Raw genomic sequence first — 25,859 nt, forward strand, 5'->3', positions numbered from 1 at the left:
TCTCCATCTCGTGCTCCTCCATAATAATGGGATTATTTGTAGTTCACCTGAATGTAGTAATAAGATTACTTGAACTGTTGGGAAAAGTAAGAATGTCTTTGGTGCTGTAAATTAATCCATGTGTGTGTTTCATTCCCTGTCTGTGCTTGCTTTTGTTTTGAAATATGGCTCATTTAAGAATTGGTGATCATAAAACCTAGTACTAATTCCCATCCATTTCTGCTTTGGGGGTTAAGAGAAGCAGATGAAGGGCTGCTGAGATATCATTTCTACTTATCTCCAAAATAGATCAGGAGGAAAGGGAACCTAGTTATCCTGATTTGATTTTTCAGGATAACCTTTGCTTGTATAGAATCAAAAATTTTCTTGGACATAACTATCAGTTCTAGTGGAAAACCTACAGAGGTGGGGGAAAAAAAAGGAATGACACAAGCATCTCTTGTTTGGTAGTGTGAACTATTTTTGGTATGGAGAGGATTGGTGAGATGCAGCAAGGCATTTTACCTTCATACTGCTATTTCTGTGAAAGTTAACTTAAAGTATGTAAGAACCACCTTTACCTTTTCCTTCCAAATGGAATAGTGCCAACCTGTTGATCAGACCAATGATTGGTTCATCTGTACCAGTATCGTGCCTCCTACAGCAGCAACAGGAGATCCTATGTAGAACAGCATAGACTGGTTTATAGACAGGTCTCTAATCCCTTTTTGAACTAGTTGAGACTGCCTTCTGCCCCAAGCTTTTGTAACATCAATTTTCAGTCCGCTATTCACTGGCCAAACTCCCCACCCTTTCTTTTTAAACTTATCTTGTACTATTTCAGTGAGAGCCACATAGTTCTAAGATTGCAAGATTTGGCCTATAACAGCAATTCTTTCACCTTGCCACTGCTTTTCTCTTTCTGTAAACTTAGGTCATGTTCTTCCCAAGGTGTTTTCCTTCCAAATGAAATAGTCCCAATCTGGTGAACATCTAATAAGACAGTTGTTCCATTGTCTTCATTTATGTTGCCCTTCTCCAACTCTGCTATGCCCTTCTTTAGATGCAAACACCAGAATTGCACTCTAGATTTGAGATTAGGGCATATAAAGTTTTTATGGGGCTGTGGAACTAATTTATTCTTAGTGCCCTTTGTAAGTATGCCCAATGTTTGCTGGCTTCTGTAGCTACTGCTGCACATTACGTCAAGAGAACTGTCAGTCTTGACACAAAGACCTTTTTTCTGAGTTATAACTACCACTTCTGAGTGCAGAATCATGTCGGCATGGCTTATATTATTTTTCTCTACATGTATTAACTAACTTTTGTATACAGAGAAGCTCATCTGTCACTTTTTTGACCACCGAGTTTTCTGGGGTCCTTCAGTTGTTCTCACCTTTGGCATGGCATGGAATTACCTGAAAGTGTCAACTCCTGTAAGACTAGGAGTTGACACTGTGACACTAACACTATTTGGGGAGCTCACGGTGGAAGGCCTCTTCAGTTTTTAACTTTAGCCTTTCAGATAAATCCTTGGTTTAAATCCATGGAATAAAGCTAGATGAATTCCTCTCACTAGGAGGAGGAAGAATGAAATTTGAAAGCAAAATCTCTATCAAGTGTAACAACATTGAGATTTTTTTAAGTCAGGTTGTTACCACTGCACAAAAATAGATTCTATGTGTAAAGTGAGTGACTAACGAAAGCAACACTCTTAAAAGTTGGTTAAAAACCTTTCCTAGACCATTTAGAAATTAAATACTTGAAAAATAATGTTCTGTGTTGCTGTCGTCTTGTGTGTTTATGCTTGCCCCTGCTTCTCTTAAGAATTCAGTTTCTTATTCAAATCCATTGAAATATGTGTGGAAACCGATTTATTTTCCCAGTGCAAACGTGTTTTTCAACTCCTACAAGAACAGGTTCTGCACTTCCATTACGTGCAGGGACATACAAAGCCACCAGAGGGCAAAAGAAAGTGCAGATGGAGAAGGCTGTTACCTGCAACTTTACACATGCAGGCAGGCACGTGTGCAAACATGTCTTGTGTTTCTGTTTTCTTTTTCCAAATAAGATAGGTGCCACTGTGCAGCAGTTATGAAGACTCAATATAAATGGCTTGGGTTTGTAGATCCAGAATATACAGACATACAACACAAAACTGCTGTTTAATTTTGATGAAAAGGAAAATAAAGTTTGCATTTAAAATCCATTAATTCAAAACATTAAATCTGCTATGAGTTATGACTGGCTGGTGCATTGCACTTATCACACGGTAAACTTGTGTATCAAAAAAAACTTCCTGCAGAGAAAATTCATCAGTAAGGGTATTGGAAATAATGCTGTTGGTGATGCTCTCAGCTGCTTAGCATTGAAGACAGCAGGTGACACTGACTTCACTGGGTTCACTTTCCTTTGCTGTAGTGAAAACACTCCATTTAGGGAAATCATTGGCACAGCCATGTGATATGCTACAGTCATTAAAATGGGGAGGGAAGTTGAATGCATCTCTAAATATTCTTCAGTGCTCTTCTCAGCAGGACTGGCAAGATGTACTGAAGAAAGTTTATTCCCATAGTTTGAGGGAAGAGGTAAATGTGCTTGCTGTTCTCCTAGTGTTCTTTGTAGTTTGTACCTGTTGTTTTTCTAGGAAATCTAGCTGTTATATGTAACTTGCAGTGTTCCTTTCTAAGTACTCTTCAGTAAGGTTTTAAGTTAAATGGTTGACTATCTGATCCAGATGATGGAAAACCACTACAGAAGTGGTGAAGGGCTTGAGAAATTGTTCCATGTTAATTGCTGTTCAAGTTTGAAGGCCTCTATGCATAGATGTATATTGAGTTCAGTCCAAATGACAGGTAACATAGCTGTATTATCTTAGTCTACACTACAATCTTATTCGTATGCAAGACTGCTGTAGGAGTCAAGCTCAGTAGTGTCTCAGCCAGTGTGTAAGAGCAGATAGGGAAAAGTGTAAGAACTGGGGGAGCGTATATAATTAACTTGAAGCATAAATGCTTGTTATCCCTTGATTTAGGATTTCATCTTTATTTGACAACCGTAATCAGGATAATTGTAACGTTTGTGCTATGAAGCAAAATAGAACTAATGTCAGAAAGAAGAGGGAGGAGAGAAAATGTCTGAAATTGAAGTATTACAGAGTGGTCATGATATTGAAAAGAGTGCTTCTAAAATACAGAAAGTGGATAAAATGCTTCTGAATTAGGACTGTCGCTGGGAGAGAATCTGTTGAATTATCAGGCTGCTCTATCCTTCAGCGTTAGAAGGTTTCATTCTCCTCTCCCCCCCCCCCTTTTTTTTTGAGATTAGAACAAGAAAACCCGTTTTTCTTCTCCAGTTTCAAATAGTGTTTTAACTCAAAATTTTCAAATATTGAACTGAATTAGCATAATAAACTCAAAGAAATTGTGTTCTTTCTCCATCTCCAGTCAGTGCTATTGTTGCACTAAATAACGTCTCGCAGATACACATAAGACCTTATAGTACGTGTTTAGGCATTCTTGTCCAACTAGCTTGTTAAATAAGTGAAATTTGGAAACTTGCTTTTCTCTGGTTTGTATTAGACTTCAGAATTATTCACAAATCACGCAAGTGAAACCAAGAATACTGTGCAAGTTCCTTCCAGTAAACATTAAGACATTTTGCTACTTCAGATTTTTCGCATGCATTTTCTGTGGCCCTCTTTCTACCATGGAAAGATAGCCTGCTTTAGCTTCCCCATATCCCATCTTTCTTGGAAAGCTGGAGAGGCTGAAGGAGAGTCATTTGCTTGATAGACTCTTAAGAGAATGCTAAAGGCTTTTTTTTTATTATTTTTTTTTTATTATTTTTTCTTCTCCTGCTGACTTATATCAACACCACAATTCAAGTCTTAACCATGTCTTAAATATTTAGCCAATTGATAATTTTTTGACAAAGTAACAAATCTGGAGTTCAGTCTAATCCTCTGATAACACTAAATCTGTAGTGTATTCTATTCTCTACAGTGCTTATGTGAAAACATGTTAAAATGTTTTGAAGACTATTATAATTTGAGTTTTTTTTCCCGTAATTTTTAGGTGATAGTGTAAAACCTTAATTCTCTCAACTTGTGTGAGTGTTTTTTAAAAGGAAACTGTTCTCCAGCTAGTCAGCCCCCAGTGTGTACTGGAGCATGAGGTTATTCCTCTCCAGGTGCAAGACCTTGCGTTTCACTTTGAACTTCATGAGGTTTCTGTTGGTCCATTTCTCCAGTCTGTTGCAGTCCATCTGAGGCTCCCTGAGGTCATTAATGAAAATGGCAGACAGTATTGGCCCCACTGTCAGAACCTGGGATACACCTCATGCCACTGATCGCAACCCTTTGGGAATGGCAGTTCAGCCACTCTTCAACCCCCCATGTTGTCCACTTATATGTAGCGTGTACTTCATCAGCTTGTCTGTGAGGATGTTATGGGAGACTGAACCAAAGGCTTGTTAAAGTGAAGATAAACAACATCAACTACTCTCCCCATGTTTACCGAACCTTTATTTTCAATTTAATTTTCCTTGCAGAATGCAGTCATATTGGTCAGGAATGATGTCCCCTTCATAAATCCGTGCTGAGTACTCCCAGTCACCTTATGTTTGGAAATGTTTTCTAGGTTCACTTGATCTATGACCTTCCTAGGGACTGAGAGGAGGATGTAGATGGCTTCTTGTCCATCTTAAAGATAGGAATGACATTTACTTTCTTAAAGTCCTCAGGAGCCTCTCCCCATCACTATGACCTTTCAAAGATAATTGAAAGTGGCCTCATAATTACATTGGCCAGCTTTCTCAGCTCTTGTGGGTGCATCCACCCAGGTCCCATTTGTTTAAATACTCCCTAACTTGATGTTTCTCGATGGAGGGTGAGTCTTTATTGCTCCAGACTTTCCCACTGGTCTTGGGGACCTGGGATCCCTGAATACCAAGGGTAGTAAAAACCAGACAGAAGAAAACATTCAGTACTTTGGACTTTTCTGTGTTCTCTGCCATCGGGTCCCTTGCCCCATTCAACAATGGGCCCACACTTTCTCTGGTCTTCCCTTTGCCACTGATATATCTTCTTGTTGACCATTGTCTCTTGCCATATTCAACTCCAGATGAGCTTTGGCTTCCTCATCACGTTCCTGTGTGATGAGATACTGTTTCTATAGTCCTCCCAAGTCACCTGTCCCTTCGTTCACCTCTTGTACAGTTTCTTTTTATGTTTTAGTTTAGCCAGGAACTCCTTGTTCACCTATGCAAGCCTCCTGCCACTCTGTTTCACTTCCTACTCATCTGGATGGACCATTCTTGAGCTTGGAGGAGGTAAATCTTGAAAATCAACCCACTCCCCTGGATCCCTTTTTCTCTTCAGGATTTTCTTCCATGGGATTCTTCGAAGCTGATCCCTGATGAGGCCAAAGTGCTCTTCTTAAGCCCAGGGTGATGTGTGGTTCTGCTATTTGCCTTGTTCCTTCATGTCAGAGAATAAGATGAACTCCTCCATCTCATAGTCTTTGTAGCCCGGGCTTCTCTCAACCTTCACTTAGTGCATTGCTGTCATCTAGCCCTACTTAACTGACAGCTGCCATGACTTTGTTGGTGATGGAAGCGAGTGCCTCCATGAGACTCCTGCTTTCTCTTTGCGCTTTTTTTCTGTGTAAAAGTATCAATGTTGATAATAGTGTTCAGCTTCACTAGCCTTAGTGATGATGGAAACCAACATGTAAATATGGTTCATTGGTTTTTATTGATGTATTGTGCTGCTCTCCTCAGCACAGGGTTAAATCTCACAATGTTTTTTATGTGGCCAGCTGATACTTGCTGCTTGTATGGCCCCCACTGTTGCAGTTATGGTGTACTGGTGGTAACAATAGCAGGAAGATTATCGCAAGCAAACAAAAGCATGCAGTTAGTGCTAATTTCTCTATTCTTCTCTACTCTGTTAAAATACCTAGAGAGATATATCTGAGGTATCAAACAAGCCATAAGTCATTGTTGTGAGACTTTCGAGATCTGGTCACATGAAGTGTCAGAAAGAAAGCATGCCTGTTTGTGCTGCTGAGCAGCTTTTACAGTGTTGCAGCCAAATTCTGTCTGAAGAGCAAAGTTCAGCTCATCAGTATAGTGGTGGTTGCAGTTCTTCACTTGGGCTGTCCCCATATGGCAGAGTTCCAGACATGCAGTCCGTAAATTTTGAGCTCCCTCGAATAGATATATATCTGCAGAGCATATCCCCCAAAAAAGGTATGTGCTGGAACATTGTCTCAAATCATCTCTGGATATCATAAGAAACACCAGACTATAAAAAAGTGCAATTTATGCCATCTCCAATTTTTCAGCCTGCAGACTGCCTGCTTTCGGCAGATTCTGTCTCCCATTTCCATACAAAACAGACGGGGTTTACCTGTCTCCATGTCATACCCCACGCCTTCACACACTCTTAGATCATTCTCTCTGCATTACTGTTCAGCATGTGAGTTTTTTAAAACCTCCTTAGACATCTGTATATACAATGCAAACATAGGAGCCGTTGTCTAGAGACCTAAGCCTTATCTGTGTTGTATTGGTGTGCAGTAAATGTGAATTTATGGTCACCTGTTACCTGCATGCTAACAAGAAAGCTGCTGTTTACGCAGTGCTTTCCACATGTTGGAGGAATGAGACAACAGCTAAGTATGGAAGATGTCCTGTGTATGAATATGTCTCGACTGTTGCAGTACCTGTTTTTCCACTAATTATTTCTACTTTCAGCTCCACTTGAAAACGTACTTCTATTAGGATACAGAGTGAGCTGCTGTGTTATGTTTCTGCCCTGTTTCCGTGTTTGTTTTTCAAAAATCAAAGGCTGTCTTTTGGTAGCTAAAAAGTGCATCTAAGTGATGGAAAGAAAAATTAAACTGCTTACAACTCTTTATTCCTACATATATCTCATCCCATGTATTTCAGAAAAATGTAAAATGAAAGACTACACAAAAGCACAAAAGATTAAATTCTTGTGTTGGTTTTCCCCCTCTTCTTTTGCCTGTGAAGGACATGATGTCGAATAAATGGAATACAGTTTATCTTTTTATGAATTGACTAAAAAGACTACAAGGCTATTCTTTTAAAAAGGATGAGTACTTGAATCATTTTGGGGTTTATTTCTTAGTTTATTAAACTAGGAGAAGGATGTTTACATTCATTAATAAGGAAGAGTGGTAACTGTTTGTCAATGGTAAGAAGGAGGCTTCTGAACACTAGCTGCTTGTTCCTGTCATACCGAGAGCATTAATGGGCGCCAGCTGGGCTGTAGCTATAGCAGCTTCACCACTTCAGCCTTGCACAGCAAGAGCTGCTGTGGCAATGCTGCAGAAGGGCCTCCTGTGCAGATTTAGGAAGTATACACTTCAGTTGTTGTTCCCTGGGCAACAGAATAACTGCAGCCAGCTGGCTTTGCACCACCTGAGCTGATCAAAGAGCAAACCCTGTCAGGCACTGATACTTCAGCTCCTCCAGCTTCAGTGTGAATGTCTGCAGGCAGTGATGTAGGAAGCATTGTCATTCGGGTTTCAAGGTTAAACACAGGGGAATGAAGTAGAATGACAGTAGAAAGTAAAATGAAAACATCATTCCTGTAGATACTACCATCTGATGTGTATAGCTATTGATTATAGAAAATTAATTTTAAAATACTGAATTACTAACATACATATAAAATGTGTTTTGAAATGATTCAAAACGAGAACAGGAGACTAGCAATAACTGGCTTGAATATATTCCTTTGGGAGAAGGAAAAACAATAAAAGGTGATTTATCATATGTGTTTAGTTAAGAAAGACAATAAGGAATGACTGAACACAAAGATTAAAATGCTTTGTAAAATGATATAATTAGGGAGGACTGAGCATGTTGGCTCATGTGGACCTCTATAATTGGGATCAAAATCCACTTGAGTCTGTTGGATGAGGGTGGGAGGGCAGATGGTAGTATTTCTTGTATGTCCATTTAACTCTATTCTTACACTTTTTCCTTTATATTATGGCACCACCTACTTATCGCTTTGCTTAAGAGGGGGTTTAACTTCTTAAAATCCTGTTTTAAGCTTTGTTGTCAAATAATGAAGATTGATACTGTTTTTAATCACTCCTCTTAAAGTAAGTTTCTCCTTTATTTTTTCTAATGTCTCTATTTACTGCCTGTAAAAGATACTGACTTCACTTTTAGAGAAATGACTCCAGTGGGTGAACTGGTGTCAGGCAGAATGTGGATAAGTGATAGTACTTACTGACTTATCAAGTTCTGGGTGTGCCTTCAATCCACACCTGAAAGAGGAAGGCAAACGGAGCTGATGGGTTTCTGCATGTACTCAGACCTCTTCTTTGCTGAAGCTGCAGAGTATTGATTAGCATCCACACTTCTGACGAAGTTCTTCTTTCTTTTTTTATATTCCATATATTCATTTTGGTTTTCTATTTCATATTTGTTTTAGTAATACTTGACTGATGGAAGTGTCTCCAAAGTAGTTTTTGGTGGTTTTTTGTTTTTGTTTTTTGTTAGAACTCAAACCATCAAGCTTTTAAGTAGAATACTTTCTTTCTCTAGTTTCCTTCCAAAAACACATAGTTGGGGAGGGAGAATTTCAGTCAAGGGATTCAGTGTGAGAAAACAATGAAATTACTGGGTTGTTTTCAATTTGAAAATCACTTGCAGCTCCAACATAACAAGTATGGCTTTTTGTTCTCAATAATGTAAAATCAAATAGAGATCTAAGTGAGAACACTTACTCTCTGCAGTGACAAACTAGACCACGTCTTTCTTGTGCATCGATTCTGATTTATTGTATTGGTCATCCCGATATCAATTGGTTTCTTAGTATGTTTACTGGGGTTGCATGTTATATCCTTTTTAAAGCTGTTATTTATTAAAGAGAATAAACTGTGTCTTTCAAGAAGTCTGTATAAACAGATTTTTATGACACCTGATGTTCAGTTGAATTCTTTGTAGTTTTGCAGTCTGTGGCATTTTCTGAAGGAATCTTTATAATAATTCTGAATGGCTTAAAAATTTTAGGTTCTCTCTAAATCTGGAGATGTGAAAGAGCTCACTTCTTTCATTATGTAAGTCTTTAACTGTAAGAATTGCTGAAGCAAAATCAAGGGTTGTGTGAAGTGCACAGACAAACCCTTCTGGCTTAAAAATCTGCAAATTCATTAAAATTTGTAATTTTCCACAAGGGCAGGAATGACTTTCAGTATCCTGAACAAATGTATTGCATCTGGAATCAGCAGTTTGTGTTCTTATATCCACATTTTTCTTCTTGCATCTAGTTCTGAAATGATGGTATAGTTGTTAAGGAATGTATGCTAGCTACTGCATTTCAGCAGCAACAGTACAGTGACTTGATCTGTTGTGTGTGACATAACACTGTAAAGGAGTAACGAGTACTTGTACTTAATGTTACATACGTGTTTCTTTTCAAACTCTCATTAATAACTTCCTGTTATGTTTACCTTTCAGGTAGATTTTTTTTCTCCCCAGATTTATTTCTTTTTCAGTGGCTATAACTGTAAGTTGGAGCAACTCTCCAAGGGGAACAGTGTTTGGAAGAAGATAAATGGGATGTTTCACCTGTCCACAACTTCTACTTTTTTTCTGTGTTGAAACAGCTGGTAGTGGAAAGCTGAAAATTGTCACGGAAATAGCCCTCATTGAGAAGCCCTTTTGAGTGCTGCAGTGAAAATTGGTATTGATTTGACCAAGTTGTGACCCTTTGCAAATTGCATGCTCTGCATGCAGAGGGTTTTCTCACTTGCTCGACTTGTAAAGTAGGCATCTAAAGACGGCCTCGTGCTCTGTAGCCATGGCTATCTCTCTTAGGCTTTGGCTGAACTTGCCAAAGTTTGTTTCCTGTGGTTGGTTACTGCACCCTCATTGCTGCCAGCATCATGTGTAGTTGCTTCTTAACTCAGTGTTGTCAAAATGTGGGATTATTTGCTTATTCCTTGAATTCTGGTTTGCTTGTTTCTAAGCCTGGATCATTTCAACAGAAACAGGTAGATGAAACTGTGTACAGTCACTCTAGCAGATGGTATCCTCTGCCCAGGAGATAGTATTGATGAACTTGGAGAAACAGTGCTTAACAGGGGGTTGTTGCAGTTAGAACAGTACATCTAGCTCCATCCTTAGCTATACCTAGCAAAAGGTATACTAAAGATGCACGATGAATTAGACAAGGGATTTCTCTTGAATGAGGAGGAACAAATGTGACAAAGATAAAACAGTTCATTGTCTTAATTCTTGGACCATTCTATGTGAATAATGCTTTAGGAATACAGTGGGATTCCCTTCTGCAAACATTTCACTTGTTCTCTATGAAAGTGTAACTTACAGGTTCACAAGTTCAATAGTGCTTAGTTAAACCCACTAACGTTTTTCTTAATACGCTCAGTGATAAGACTACAACAGAAACTAGCTTAACCTTATCCATTCTCTTCTGCATTGGTGCTGTTACATAAAGAAAAATTCTGGTTTCAATATGAGGTAGGGATGGAAAAATGGTTTCCAACTATGTAAACAGCTTCAAGGAAGGTGTAGAAGCATGACTTAAATAGACACTATGTGTTTTGCTTGTTTTTCTTTCATTTAGAGAATAACTGGCATTGTCATTTAAATACTACATTCTTATTAGTCTCTTAACATTTTTAAGAAGTAATACAAGAGGTTGTAGATAAAAACACTCTCATTTTGTATGTATATATGCAGTAGGGTGATGTGAAGATAGTAAAAGAGGGAAAAATCTGGAGTTTCTCTTTGCCTCTAGGTATTCTAGGTAAGCTATGGCACTACAGAGGTGGTAGTGAAATTACTTAGTAATACCGGGTTTTTAAATTTTAATATGATCACTTGGGAAATAAGGCTATATGGGTAATTCCACAAATACTGTATACTGTAGCGAGCTTGTCATACAGCCATGAGAAGCTTGTTGTAGGACTTGGATTTCTATGCAATGAGAGTTATCTTGTGTTTATGGGTTCCTGTAGGTTTGTTGCTAATGTTTTTTTGATTAAGAGGAATCATGACCCACAAAAAAGCTCCACTTCCTCTGTCATAACGGAGTGACACTTTCACTCAGCACTAGTGTTTGCCCTTTCTTTTACCAGGGAGAAAATGGTATCTTTTTTAAAGTTCCTTATATAAAGGGAAATTAAGCCTTGCTTAAGGCCAGCCATATCTAAAATTACTTCTATGGGAGGCCGTGGCAATTCCATTTTGGTTTCACACATCTGGGAATTAATAAAGTGTCAGAACTGTAGATAAGTACATAAAAAGTGCAAGGAGAAATTAATAGTGCTCTGAATGAAGTCTCTGCTCTACAGATTTCAGCCATGTATCTAATTCCAGAATTTGTTCAAAGTTTAAAATTAGAATCTGAGGATTTGCAATGCACATACAGTTTTTCATGATGGATTGTCATTCAGCAGCTGGAAAGCAATCTGTCATTTTCCACAAGCATCTTCAAACCCAGCTAAAAGCAGAGGATAATGTCTATGCCGAGTGTTGAGGGGTTTTGTGTGTATTGGCTTTTAGCATTGTGCCTTTCTGATGCACCATGAATTTTATCCTTCACCACTAGTCCTGATGAAGTGAAACAGGCATGGAATGGCACAGAATTCTGCATGTGAAATTCTGCACCAACCTGCACTTCAGACCCTTTTACTGTTACCAGTTGTTTACAGGAATATCTATGTTATAAGAGGAAGCGGAGGTAATAAGCTTATGATGGTAATGTGACAGAAACTTTTAGTAAATACCAAAATTAATGTAATCAATGTAGTCATGAGAAGGAAGTAAAATTTTTCTATTTATACTGAAAAGAAGTGACAGCTACATCACTGAGTCTTTCTTAATGTTAATTAAAAATAGATAGGTTTTTTTATTTCTATTTCTGTAAACATGGACAGAAGAAAATAACAACTAATTGCACTATTTGAGAAAGAAGGAATGACTACTGTGCTGTTGGGATCCCTAGTAAGTTTGATAGGTATCATTAATTTTAGAATTGTATTTTAAAGATACGTGCTAATATACAAGTCTTAGAGCAATAATTGCCTAATATACTGCATAATAACAGCCATTAATACAAAAATTTACTGTGGTGAAATTACATTTCAAAAAAATAAGCTTCTCTTGCGTTCTGGAAGAGCAAATGGTATCTGATACACATCATATCATCAGAGCAGCTGAACAGCTTTCCAGAGAGGACACTATATGCTGGGCTCCAAGGAATGGCATAGATAGGTCTGCAAAATGTGGAAATCTGATAAACTTGTTTTCACTGCTCAAGCAAACCTCTTCTGCCTGGAGTATCAAGGTACATTTCAATCTTACTCCTTAGCAGCATCTGTAGTAATAATTTGAAAACAAATATAAAATCTATGTAGAATTGCTGCACACATTAAAAATTCAAGCAGATTAATTTCATTGGTGGCTTTTGACAATTTTCAAAACAGCAAAGAGTTATAGGAGCCTGGGTCATATCAAGTTTCAGGGGGATTTATATATATATATGGTTTGGGGTTTTTTTTTCTTTCTTTCTTCTTTGACCTCCTTCAATATTCAAACCAGTGCTTGTTTTGGGGTTTTCAGTCTGGAAATCTGATTATACAAGAAACTAAATATTTTTAAAAAGCTGTTTTTTAAAAAAGTTATTCATAGGAAAACACATCAGAATTTCAAAATGTTCCAGTTTTAAGAAGTTAAAGGCTGTCTTATTTCAAGGCTGTCTTAAGACTCATGGTGCTGTGCTGAGAGGAAAGATGGTTTGAGAAACATGTAGTTTGTTTTCCATGATTTGTTTTTGTGGTTCTCTGCATTGATCTTGATGATAGTGGAAAAGCTAACGCTTTATATGCATGGTGCAAGATCTTTCAGTAATTATAATCTACCAGGAACTTCTCTGTGGTGTTCTTTAATGTTCTGTCACATATTGAGTATCGAGGCGAAGCATTCGATACATCTCACCTTCTTGAACTATATTGCACTTCCAGTTTAGGTTACTTATTATTTGTATGGTGTACAATGCATGCTGTGCATTGATTTGCCCTTTGCTAAAGAAAGGTAGCCATCTGCTGCCGCTTCCTCCTCTTCGTTCAGTGGCACATGGATTTAGAGTACAGGATTTGCCTCAAATGATTTGGAAATAGCTGTTTAGTTAGCATGCACTACAATTAGTAAAAGTTCAATTATGTGTTAATAAATAAGGCATTATCCGTCATCTTTAGATGTACTGTTTTCAACTTCTATACGCCAGATTACTGTAGAACAGTTAAGTGCATCATACGTATATTTTATATTTAGTACAATCTATCAAATAACCAGTGCTTATGTGTTCTGAATTCTGTGCTTGAATTTAAAGTCCTCTTCCTACCTCTGTCTGCTCCTCACAGAAATGGCCTTTTTCTCTTATTGGTTTGACCTAACTACCTATTGTTTTTATTTCATATGGCTACCTTTTAAACATGCTTTTTAAGCATTTTGGGCTTATTTACTATGTATCACTATGTATCAATTGCTTTTTGTCCTATTCTCTGTTGTTTGGGTGCCTTTTTTGCCAGATTGGCAACCTTTATAATAGAGACTTTTTCCCCCCTTCTTAATGTCATTTTAGCCTAAGAAGGCCTTTTTCGGAGTTACCATCCTTCTTCTTGAAAACATTTTCATTACAATTGTTCCTGTTTTCCTTTCCACTGATGTAAGTTGGTCATGTCTGCTCATGACTCTGTAGTCAGACACTCTGCACTAAAATCACCTAAAATGTACTTGGAGACAGAACTGTGAGAAAGAGGCATGCGAAATGACCTCAGAACAGAAAACATGTCGTTCATTGCTGCTTATCCTCTGGACTTCTCGTTTAAGACACCCTCCAGCAGGTATTCGCTCCCCCTCCTTTCCCTAACATCACTGTGGCTGGTTTCTTTGTCCTGCTGTAGTGGATCATACTGACCTATTTGTCTTCTGTGAACCCTGGACCAGCGACTGGAACAACGTGAACATATGCAATGCTGCTCTGGTCTCCTCCCATTTTGCACCGCTACAAATTGCTATATTGGGTGATGGGCAATGCCATGTGTACATAGACCATATGGTATTTTCTCTTCAATCTACAGTTGGCTTGTTCATCATGCATTGTAATATTTTTTTATATACGTCTAAGTTCAGTTTGTCTTTTGGAAGCTGCTTTTATTTGCTAGAATTAGAGGAGTGTACTTACATGGAAAACTTAATTTTGCAATAAACAGTTACTGGTATTAAAGGATATGACATAATGCTATAGATTCAGCTGAAGATAGCCTTTAGAAGGAAAATGTTAAAACGATGTCTAAATCCTTTATTGTTAAGGAGTCGAGCAATGTAACTTGTGGGTCGTTTTCATTAACGTCAATATGGGGAATGAAGCTTGGAAACCTTGCCTCCCAAAGAGTTATGTTTTCATGAGCACTGAATTTTGCCTTTAAATAGGGAGAAGCACATTAAATGCGCCCTAATTATGAGTTTTGCAGCAACTTGACTGCTAACTTGAGGTCTGTGTCTGTTTCCACATTCTGCATTCTTTGAATTCATCTTGGTATAATATTTTTAAATATTTTAAACAGCAGATGTGCATTGCTTATAGATTTGTGTAAATGTTGATGCACTGTATACAAAATATGTCTCCCATACAATGATCTGTTGACATTATTCTCTGTTGCTTAGCTTCAGACAGTAAAGTCATGACATGTGCTGCTGTTTGGAGGATGCCGAAGGAATTGGAATCAGGCAGTCATGAATCCCCTGATGATTCATCAAGCAACACTCAAACCCTGGAGCTCCTCTGTCACCTTGACAACACAGCCCATGGCAATATGGCCTGGTAGGATTCTGCATATTTTATACTCCTAGAAAAAGCCTAAAGGGTAGACCTGTGCTGTTAGTTTTGTGCAGATTTATATTGTAGAAGCTATGCTATACACTTTAAAACTATTCCATCTTTAAAAAAAAAAAAAGGTACAAATTGGATTTTTAGTCCCAGATGTTGCATAGATTAAAAACATTCATTATAGTCCTGCAAACACATATGGAGTAACAGCCTGTGTACTGTTTTAATGTGTTTCTCCCCACCTGCCCCCATCTAAAACCTTTGTTGCACAAAGGTATAATACTTAGCATTTCAATCTTTTTATGGAATATAAATTTGATGTTGCACTTCGGTCTTTGTTTTTCGGTCTTCACTCAACTGATTTGGCATAAGTGCAAGTAATATATTGTTTGTTAAGGATAAGAATTCATTATATTATATGGAGCCTGTTTAACTACTCTTTTCTGTTGCCTAAGAAAAGACAAGGAGGGTATTACAGAGGTTTGTTTCCCTTTCCTTTCTGTTATGTAAAAGAAAGTTAAATTTGTCAGTTGTGTATTTGCAAGTTCTTTGCTTTATGGGTATATATATGACATGTTCCCACTGCTTCCTGAACAGATGCAGGGCGAAGAAATGTTAATACACTCAGTCCATATTTTACCAGCTACAGTGTTGTTTGACATAATTTTGGGACCACCTGACCATCTTCCACTGGCAGGAAAAGTTGAAACCATAAGAATATGGTCTGCTGTAGTCCCAGGAATGTCTGTCTGTCAGGAAAAATATGGAGTAGGAGGTGATCATGCAAGTTGTACAGTCCCTTTCACAGTTATCAGAGAATTTTAAGAAAAAAATATGGAATAACACGGCAGGTTTTTGTAAATAAAATGTGACAACTCTGAACTGAAACCGAAAAAGGATAATGCAACATCAGTGTCGGATATTGCTGTAAGTGTCTTACATGAGAGTGGAAAGGGCCTCTTTGGTTTCTGTATTCAGACATCTGCTGTGTAAGGTATCCATCATAATCTCATTATACTTAAATATATTCTAGTAGGAGTAATTTTAAATTATATCAAAAGGGAACAATACTTACAATCACTCTCAGTTTCTTTTCAAAATCTGGCCACATAAAAATTTCTATTCATTAGCTAGCTAGTAAAAAAAAAAAGTAGACTTTAGAAGTGATAGTTAACTCAGTTGATTTTTAATTATCTCGTACATTGTACCGTAAGTTTTAAACATCTATTTCTAGCCACTGATTTCTAGTCTGAGCCTTGTAGATTAAATTTCAACTAAAAAAAAAAGTAAACAGAAGGTAATATTTATTAGGTGGTTCTTGGATAAGATTGGACATACCAGTGTATTCAAAAGTGTGTTGTCTAGGCTACTTTTTTCTAAAATCTCAGCTTCCTGAATGTTAAATTTCTTCGTAGTAGTATCTTTTAATTCTTTGCTACTCATTTTCATATGAATACCTCTCTTTATAACTCTTTGATTATATTAAACAATTCCCTTTTTATTATTGAAACCTTTTGATAATTAGTTTCCAATATAGTTGGGGATATTATTTTTTGTTTGTTTTAAGCTTCACCTTTCGCCCCTAAAGATTTGTACGTTTTGTCTTTGAATTTTCCATAATCTGTTTCTATCTGTTGCTGGGATGCCATAACTCTGTGTGGTAGCCTGATCACCAGAGGAGGAATAGGGGGCATATCACTGCTTTATATAAGGGTGTGAATTTATATGAATGCCAAAAATCATTTTTTTCCTCTTCTATAGCTTGTAGCAAGTTCATGTGCAATTATCTGTCTCCTGTTTTCTGACTTTGTTCAATACTAGTGCTCACAAATGTCTTCTACCATTTAATACCCATTATCTATGTATGTTTGTATATATATGCGTAAAGATTTGAAAATGTCCTGTGTTACAGAGAGATAAAAGGTACAAACGGAATACTTGGCATTAGTACCCCTCACATCATCTCAGGCAAGCATAGCTGAGTTAGAGGATCTTGTTCTAGAGCAGGCTTTTCTATTCCTGCCTCAATCATAGTGGAAAGAGCTCACATAAACGAGTAAAATAAACATTTTATGCCAAATATGTGTCACTTAACAGGCCATGTCCCACTGAGTGGTATCTTGACTATGAATAGCAACTCAAATATTCTTTTCTATTACATATTTCAGATGTTTAGAAAAATATGAAACTACTTGAGACACTTACGGTAGAATTGTTGTTAGAACCAACCATAAGTCAGAAAAGCAATTTTCCTCAATGCAAAGTGTAAATACTTTTCAAACTTCAATGTGAGACCAACATTCTGGTGTACACAATTGCTTTGTATGAGATCAGCTGTGGTCTGGCATCATACACTCGCAGTAAGAAAGGCAATGCTTATTCTGGCTCTGTCATTTGCCTTGCTATTAGACCATACTCCTGTACATTTTACTCACAAAACAGGCTGAGCACTGAACCCGGGGGTTCAATGTGACCACATGTACTTTAAGAAGGTTGTTTATTCCACAGAGCACAGTAGAGCAATGTACCACAAGCGCTACCCTCGTTAAGAGTGGAAAAATTTTTGGGTTTTGGGGGGTTTTTTTTGTTTTTTTTTTTTTTTAAAGTTAACTTTGAAAATGTTTACTTAGAATGCATGCTTAAAATAATAATAACACAGAAGGGTAAAAAAAAAAACTGGGTTTTCATCACATCTTCATATGCTGGGCAGAGAAACATAGCTCACGGGAAGGTATTTTGTGTGTCTCAGCATCCATAGCACACATGCTTCACAATATTCATGGATCTGGGTTGCATATCGTAAGTAATTGAGATTTGCCTATAATTAAAAGGAAAAAAAAAAGCAAAACTGTCTTGAAAATGCAACTGGTTATGTACTCTAGCATCACTGCCTGCCTCAGAGCTTTACTTGCTCGTACTTTTGTTCATATTTTCCCTGCTTTGCTTTATTTCTTATCTTCTTCTCATTAAGGTTTATCATCTTGCATTGTTTTTCTTTTCCATTAAGAAAGCCTTATAGTTGAAAAACTACCTCACAGTTTTTTCTGTTTCTAGTATTATGTACTAGGGAACACAAGGGGGGATTTTTTTTTTCCAGGTCTGGTATCTCAGATATTGGTTTTGCTCAATTGTTTACTGGCATTAAGAAGAACTAATCCTGTGTTTCGTTACCTTTACTCATCTCCTTTATGGAATTCTGTGCTCAAATGTCTCTGAAACATGTTATTAAAAACTAGCAGGGACATACTTAATATTAGTTCTCTTCTGTGAACCAAGACCAAAAGAGCATTTCCAATTGACTGTGACTAAAATTCTAAACTTCCATCATCTGTGTCTGAACACTGTGCCCCTCCTGCTCAAGATCTTCTGAAATAATTTTATAGTCTTGACAAAACCTTTGACAAAAATCTGATCTCCAGGCATTACAGGCAAGTGAAAAAGAAACATGCTTTTCTACAGTTCTATTTTATCTGGATTGCAGGAGTTACTGTGTTTAAAAATTAAGCATAACTATTTGCTTTCAGTTACTGAGATTTTTTTACTGCCTCTAAGCTTTGAAACTGGGACCCACCAGAATTTTTGCTCAAACTCTGTATGGCATAGAGTTTAGAAAATTAAACATGTGCTTAAATTAGGCAAACAAATAGGCCTATTAATTGCTCTGTTTGATTTAAGCCTAAGACTTTTTTCATCCTCTACCTACTGTTCCTCATGTGAGCCAAAATGCAAAGATTTCAAGTGCAAAATTCCCAAGTGAATTAATTCCAGAGTGAAAAACTCAAGATGCATGGGGATTTGTGTGTTTAAAAAAAAAAAAAAGGCCTTTTCCATAAATTCATTTTGTAGGTAAATGCATGTATTCATAATCATAGGTATGTTGCTCTATGCAATGTTTTAAGATTCAGTAATTAAAGGAACTTGCCATTGGATATGTGGCAAGAAGTAGTCCAAGGTACAGTCTGGATAGGAGAGGCCAAGGAAACAGGACAGCAATTAATGCTTTGATTACTCCTCTGAGTGCAGCTTGGAGGAATCCCTGAAAATGCGTCTGTTAAAATCTTGAAGACATATGTTTTAAGAGTAACCTACTGTTCTACTTCTTCCTCAGTTTTACTACAGACTTTTTTGATAGTAGACTTGACAGGATAGTCCTCAGAGGAGGAGGATACTACAGGCCATGAGAGAAAGTGTAATCTGCGAGATCTTGAATTCGGAACTCAGCAGGGACTTCTTTCTTTTGTCAGAAGTAAAGGTGCAAAGCTGGGGTTTATCCCCTGACATCTGCTGGAAGCAGGCTTGCCTATATCTGCTTAACATCCTGCTTTTTGCTTTCCAAATTTGGCAGGTATAAAAGGGTAAATGCTGCTCAGTAGCAAGGTATGTGCTTCAAAAGAGAGGAGGAACAAGTGAACTAGGTTGGATGGTGGTCCATGGACTAAATTTGGAATAAGATAAAGGCAAAATAAATAAGGGGAAAGTGTTAGATGGACAACGTAGGTACAACTGTAAAGGGAAAATGAATGGAGATTACAGAGACAAGAAAAGTGGGAGCTCAGTTGTGGGAGGCCTGAAAGATGAGGAATGAAGAATTCATGTTTTATATAGAAAACAATAGTCAGCTGCTAAAAAAAGTTGGAAAGGGATGAATATGTTAGGAATAATGATAGATTACTTCATTAAGCTCCTCTACTTACTGAAGTTGAATTTTTTTTAGTATATCCCACTCAATCAATCCTAAATATGGACTTGCAAATATTACCACATCTAAGAGAAATTGGAGAGGAAGACAAATAATAGTTTGTTTTTTTTTTTTAAGTTGCAGATGTTTCAAGAACTCGGGGATGTTTATCACTAAAATATTAAACTAGAATTTTGAATTCACAAAGGAGAAAATAACTATAAATGAGGTATAAATGAGACTTTTTTTTCCTATTACTTACATTTTATTTGGTATTTCATCTAAGGTCTCCAAATAGAGTACTGACAAGTACCATCTTTTCTTTGGCTGTGTGATTACACAGTATGGAGCAACCTCGTTAAGGTCTGCTTTCTACAAAAGTACAAATTTGCTATAACAGTCCTTTCAACTTGAATGGAAGTTTGCTTTATTTAAGATACATAAGATACTATACATAACATATTATTGCTTCAATTTCATCATGTCATTGCATTAATGAACACAGTCACCTGATGAAAGTTAAGCACGTTTGTAATTGATGCCATGAAGACGAGAAAGTGCATTCTGGAATTGAGGTCCAGAAGTGTTTTACTTATTCTTTTTGGCCTTTAAAATAGTATTGAAAAAAAACCCCAAACACCCCAAAACATTGTCTCAAGGGAGAAAGCCAAGAAGTAAGAGAACCTGAAACTCAAAAGTGAAAATGGTGTTTTTAATAGTTCTGACACTTTCACATTGCATTCAGATAACACTTCATGTTTTCTGTCCTGATGTTGGTAACGTTAATTCTTGTGTAGTACCCCTCTGTTAGGCATCAGGATATACATGTTAAAATTCTGCCTTAGTGTTTCATTTAAAAAAAAAAAAAAGTTCAAAACAATTTAATGGTCCATAATGAATTTAAACCTGAAAGTAACACTTCTTTTAGGAGGATCATATGGTCTTGAATATATGGTATATTAACTGTTATATATGCTTTACAGCAAAGGCACGTAATAAATGCAATCATAACTTTTTTGGTATGAAAACCTTATATTATTTTAACACTTCATATGTCCCAGTACCAGAAATAAAATTGTGAGGAAGGAGATGCCTCTGATGTTTGTATAGAGGTTCGAGAGCATCAGGAGTGCCAATTGCATGGGCTGAGGTATAAACTGAACTCCAGAAGTTTTTAGGTTTTTTGTAACAGCTGCCCAGCTGATACTAATTGTTTGTGTCATAGGCCTTTCAAGTTCTTTACATAATGCTCAAAATTTCGGAGCTATCGGGAGACACATATCAGTGAAGATGATTAATTACAGACAGATTCAAAAAATTATCAGCATTTAAGAATAATTTTTCCACACCTGGTTTGTTCCATGCATTTACATTCTCCATCAGCCACCTGTGATGATATTACAAAGATGAAGTATAGAGAAAGTTTTTTGGGAAAACTTACTACACGGCAAGTGTTTTCACTGGCAATGTAAGTTACAGCTCTCTTTCAGTACTGTCACTCTCCCCTTTGTATTCTGATCCTTTCTAAAATGGTAAAAATTTTAACTTTAAGTTCTACTTCTCTCCTCTCTCCCTTCTTCCTTAATTCTGTGTGATATCCTGAATTCTTTACAAGATTTTGCTCTCTTTTGCTCTCTTTGAATCTTTGATTATCCTTTATTGTAAATAAATCCATGTATTGTATATAAATCCAAACATTCTATCATTTGTTGTCTCTTTCTCACATTTTCTCTCTCATTTTCTCCTTTTATCATCCTCTAAAATGTGTCCGGAACAAGTAGAGTAATTTATAACACTCATGTCTCTCATTCCCTTAAATGTTTTTGGTAATTTTGAATGGTTAGTATTGTGCAAGTTTAAAACTTTAAGCTATTCAATGTAATCACATATGCTAGGGAATAATTGCGATTCGTTAATTGGATAGTGAAATAATAAGTGTGTTATGTGCCGAGTTTATTATGTTAATTTTAGATCAGAATTTATTGACTCTAGTCGTGTAAAGCTGAGAGAAACTTAATTAAAGTAAAATTTGACATTGAAGCAAATACTAAGGGAAAAATATGCTGTATGTCATGTATGTGAACTTGCTCTATGTATTCAGTGAACTTGCTCTATGTATTCAGTTAACTTATGAGCACTTCTGATAATTTCAACAGATTTCATATGCTTAAAATGAAAATTAGTTTTGTTGAAGTCTTTGCAGTTGTTTGTGTTTACCATGCATTTGTAAATCATGATACAGAAAGCAGATAGAAATTGTGTTACTCTACAAGTAAAAAATGTCAGGTTTGTAGAGTACTATTTCACTTCTCCTTCCCAACTTGAAAGTAGTTTTTCGTTTCAGTTCTCACCATGCTGTCATATTCCCTAGTTTTACTGCCAAATTAGTTGAGATTTTTCCCCACTGAAAGAAAACTGAGCTATTTTTAAGAGGGTTTTTTTCCTATTTATAATGCCACTTTAGCTATTCTTAGCACTAAAAAAACTAGGGTTGCAGTCTGCCCCAACTGATTTTGCAGGTTAAATAGATAACAGCTGGTTTTATTTTCAGTTTTTATTGAATTGCTTAAACGGTTGGTGGGAAATGTTAAAAAAAATGATGTTGCAGAACTGTGGAAAAAATTAGTTACGCAGTAGAATTTTAAATGTTCATGAGGAACTAGCTTTGAACAGATGTCCCTGTTTTCTTGGTCTCAGACTCCAGTTTGCTCTCCAAAAGCCCATTAAGCATTTACTATTTAGAATATTTGTTCCTCAAGTAGAACTCTTTCCTAGCACAATATTTTGGGATGAATATAGATGAAGTGCTGACACTTGCTTACATGGCAGTTAAAAATTCAGGGCTTTGAAATATCTTGAATGTCTATTGGATGAAAAAATTGATCCTTGTACATTTGTAATTAAGTGCATCTATTTGGTAAAATGTATGTATTCATTCAGGACGAGAGGAAATGGCCTCAAGTTGCACCAAGGGAGGTTTAGATTGGACATTAGGAGAAATTTCTTTACTGAAAGAGTGGTCAGGCCTTGGAACAGGGAAGTGGTTGAGTCACCATCCCTGGAAGTATTTAAAAGACGTGTAGATGAGGTGCTTAGGGATATGGTGTAGTGGACATGGTGGTGTTGGGTTGACGGTTGGACTCGATGATCTTAAGTGTCTTTTCCAACCTTTATGATTCTATTAAGGGGTACCCTGCAGCCTCAAACAGTCCATCCAGCCCAGTGTTCAGTCCCAGGCCGTGGTGATGGAGAGGTTATTTAGTGAGACCACACTAACTAGAGTCCCATCACTTCTTGCAGTCTCAAATTTCCCCAGTATTCACAGTCGCTGGATTAGGGGTGTTAGAGGTTACATCTGTGCCAGGTCTGTGTAAACCTTTATCATTCTTGGCTTACTGTTCGTTTGAACAGGAGGAGTAGTGATTTTTCTCAACTATCAATGCAGATCCTAGGCAATCATAATTTTCTTCTTAGGCACATGTTTCAAATCATTGGAGAAATGTACTCGGATGAATATTCTGTTTTGTTGGGTTTTTCCCGCCTGGCCAACCATGCAGATGGCCTGTTTGTTACAAACAGAAATAAATTAGCAAGGATATACTATATCCATGTTGCCGTCTTTTGAAAAATCCCGTATGAAAATACTCAAATTCTGTCCCCTCCTAAAAGTAGATGTGTGTTTCTTCTGAAATGAGTCTGCAGAGATTGCTTTTGCCCACTCCAGCTGCTTCACAAATAAGCTTGTTTCAGCCTTTAATCTTGACATTAGTACATGGAAAAAACTATTGATATTGTGTGGCCTCCAGAGGCTGGGCAGGACTTCTACCTGACAGCTCCCTATGTGCTTTCCTGCCAGGCATTTGCACTACTAAAAAGTTTTTCCTAGCTTGACCACCTTACTGATCTTTGACAGACAAGCTGGTTATATATTGCTTTCATGGCATGTCACATATCCATAAGATTAATTTGGGGTTTTTTTAAGCCCTGTTCAAGCAACAGAATGGAAATTGTGTCCACGGCAGCAGCTGCTCCAGGAGCAGTATTTTGTAGAAAGAGAGAGATTATGTGACTTCTGTCCATCTGCTTTGGAAAAGAACCCTAGCTTTACACACAGATTCCCTGTGCCCCACCCGATTTCATTAAGAAACTCATATACGTGCTTGGGGGTTCTCTTCTTCTACGTGTGCTGTTCATTGTATATAGCAGTTAACTCTGGGTGACAGTAATCTATCATCAGTGTTTGCGTATGTGAAATGTGTTACTCCTCCTTACTTTGAAGCTTTTTCTCTGTTGGTGTTAAGAAAGAAGGTGTAAACAACTTTTAATACTCATGTAGATCTTTAAACTGTACATACTTTTTCAAACAGTTCTTGTTTGACTCTTTGGCCATATTTCTTGTCCAAAATATGTTGTCAGTCGATTCTTGTTCATATTAATAAGTAGGTTTCAGCTCCTCAGTGATGTGTTCCTAAGACTATTAAAAAGACTTGTCTGTGTAATAGTATGTGCAAATCCTCCAAGCAGATGCACAGCTTTATGCTTAGTAAAGTGCTTTTTCTGGCATGGGCTATAGAGTTCAACAGGCACCATAAACTATGCTGCCAAAACACTGTATTCCTACAGTAATTTAACTACATATACTCTATACCTTTTGCTATTGTAGATATGTCACCAAAAAAACCCTACAGCTATAATGTGTTCTGCTATCTCTGCACATGTATCTCACATGGACTTGTTCTAAAGCATTTGCAAAAAGAAAAAAAGAACTTCCAAAATGTTTTAAAATAGCCATTGAGTTCTCAGATATTTCAGCCATCAATAACAGTAGGATAATTAAAATACTACTGTCAAATATTCATCGTGGTAATGTGACAGAAACTTAACAAAACTTTTGCAAGAGCTGTGCTATATGTAGACATGTATTTAGCACTTGAGCTATATGGGAAGGCATGGATGAAACATAATGAAGTTAAAAGCATTTTGCCTATTTGCCTTAGAGTATTATTTGTGCGTGTTTCTGCCATAATATTTAAGTATTCTTGTTGTAAATAATCCAATATTCATTACTTTGAGGAAATACTAACTTTCTTAACCTGTTGTATTCTTTAGACTGTATTTGATGTTTCATAGAATGTCAGAAACAATGCATAACCCTTTTTAATTAAACCCACCCCTAGAAAAGCTCTTTTCTCTCATCCAAAGGAGAATAAAACAGCCTTCATTTAAAAAAAAAAAAAAAAAAAAAAAAGAGTGTCCTGGTTCCAGCTGGGACAGGGTTAACTTTCTTCCCAGTAGCTTGGGGGGTGTGCTGTGTTTTGGGTTCGTTGATGGCCCATTGATGCTTTGGCTGTTGCTGGGTGATGCTTGCACCGGGAGGGGGGAGAACAGCCGGGGTGGTGGACCCAGCTGGCCAATGGGGTATTCTATACCATGTGACATCATGCTCAGTATAAAAACCAGGTGTGGGGGGGGGCTCGCCCCCCGTTCGTGACACGCGGTCGGTGAGCGGTTGTGTTGTGCATTGCCTGCTTTGTGTATTCTGTTATTGTTGTTGTTCTCATTGTTATTATTACTGTTCTACTTAGTTTTATTTCAATTATTAAACTGTTTTGATCTCAACCCGGGAGCTTTCCTACTTGTGCCCTCCCGATTCTCTCCCCCATCCCACCGGGGGGTGGTGATCGAGCGGCTGCGTGGTGTTTATTTTTGCTGGCTGGGGTTAAACCACGACAGTCCTTTTTGGCGCCCAACGTGGGGCACGAAGGGTTGAGATAACGACAGATTATTTAGAGCATATTAAGGAATTTATATCTGGTAACATATTCGTTTGTTCTGCACCATGCTCTTGTTTTTACTGTACCTGTTAAAAATTGGAGTTGGGTTTTGTAGTCTGTTGTGCTCTGCCGTGATTAATGATGTTTTGCCTGGGAGATTTGTTACTAAAACACTGGCATTGGGGGTTATTTGGTATTTGGGATTCGTAATGAAGCCGTTTCTGCATTTCGGGTACCACCTCATGGAGACCATTAGCAATTATACCTTTTCCTCCGAGAGATTTTTTTTGGAGGAAATAGAGAATGGCACCCTCGCTACCTTTCTCTATGATGTCATCTCCTTTGTTAAAATAACTTGCCAGTACCTTGAACATCCCTGGGTAGTTAAGATACATGTATTGGTACTCCTTGGGAATATTGTTGCGGTTTTATCCAAGGTTAGTAAGCAATTTAAGAATGTCATCCAGAGATCTGCCCCAAGGCTGGATAGTTATGAGTGGCAGGGTGAGTGGGATAGCATGGGCAA

General features: G+C 37.3%; 1 protein-coding gene across 9 annotated transcripts in view; it reads left to right on the forward strand.

Annotated features, from left to right (window-relative positions):
• Window positions 1-25,859, forward strand: part of EIPR1 (EARP complex and GARP complex interacting protein 1) — a 96,898-nt gene that overhangs the window by 31,409 nt on the left and 39,630 nt on the right. For 5 of the 9 annotated variants that reach the window (XR_012672893.1, XM_075145130.1, XM_075145127.1 and 2 more), the window contains 2 exons: window positions 5,221-5,310; window positions 14,719-14,875. Coding sequence is in view for 8 of the 9 variants with exons in the window: in XM_075145130.1 (XP_075001231.1) it covers window positions 5,221-5,310; window positions 14,719-14,875 (247 nt within the window). In the remaining variant the exon portion in view is untranslated. Of the gene's footprint in view, window positions 1-5,220; window positions 5,311-13,678; window positions 13,896-14,718; window positions 14,876-25,859 lie in introns of those variants that run through there. The other 4 variants (XM_075145132.1, XM_075145131.1, XM_075145134.1 and 1 more) reach the window with 2 other exon arrangements.

This window comes from Calonectris borealis, chromosome 3, assembly GCF_964195595.1.
Source record: "Calonectris borealis chromosome 3, bCalBor7.hap1.2, whole genome shotgun sequence".
NCBI lineage: Eukaryota > Metazoa > Chordata > Aves > Procellariiformes > Procellariidae > Calonectris > Calonectris borealis.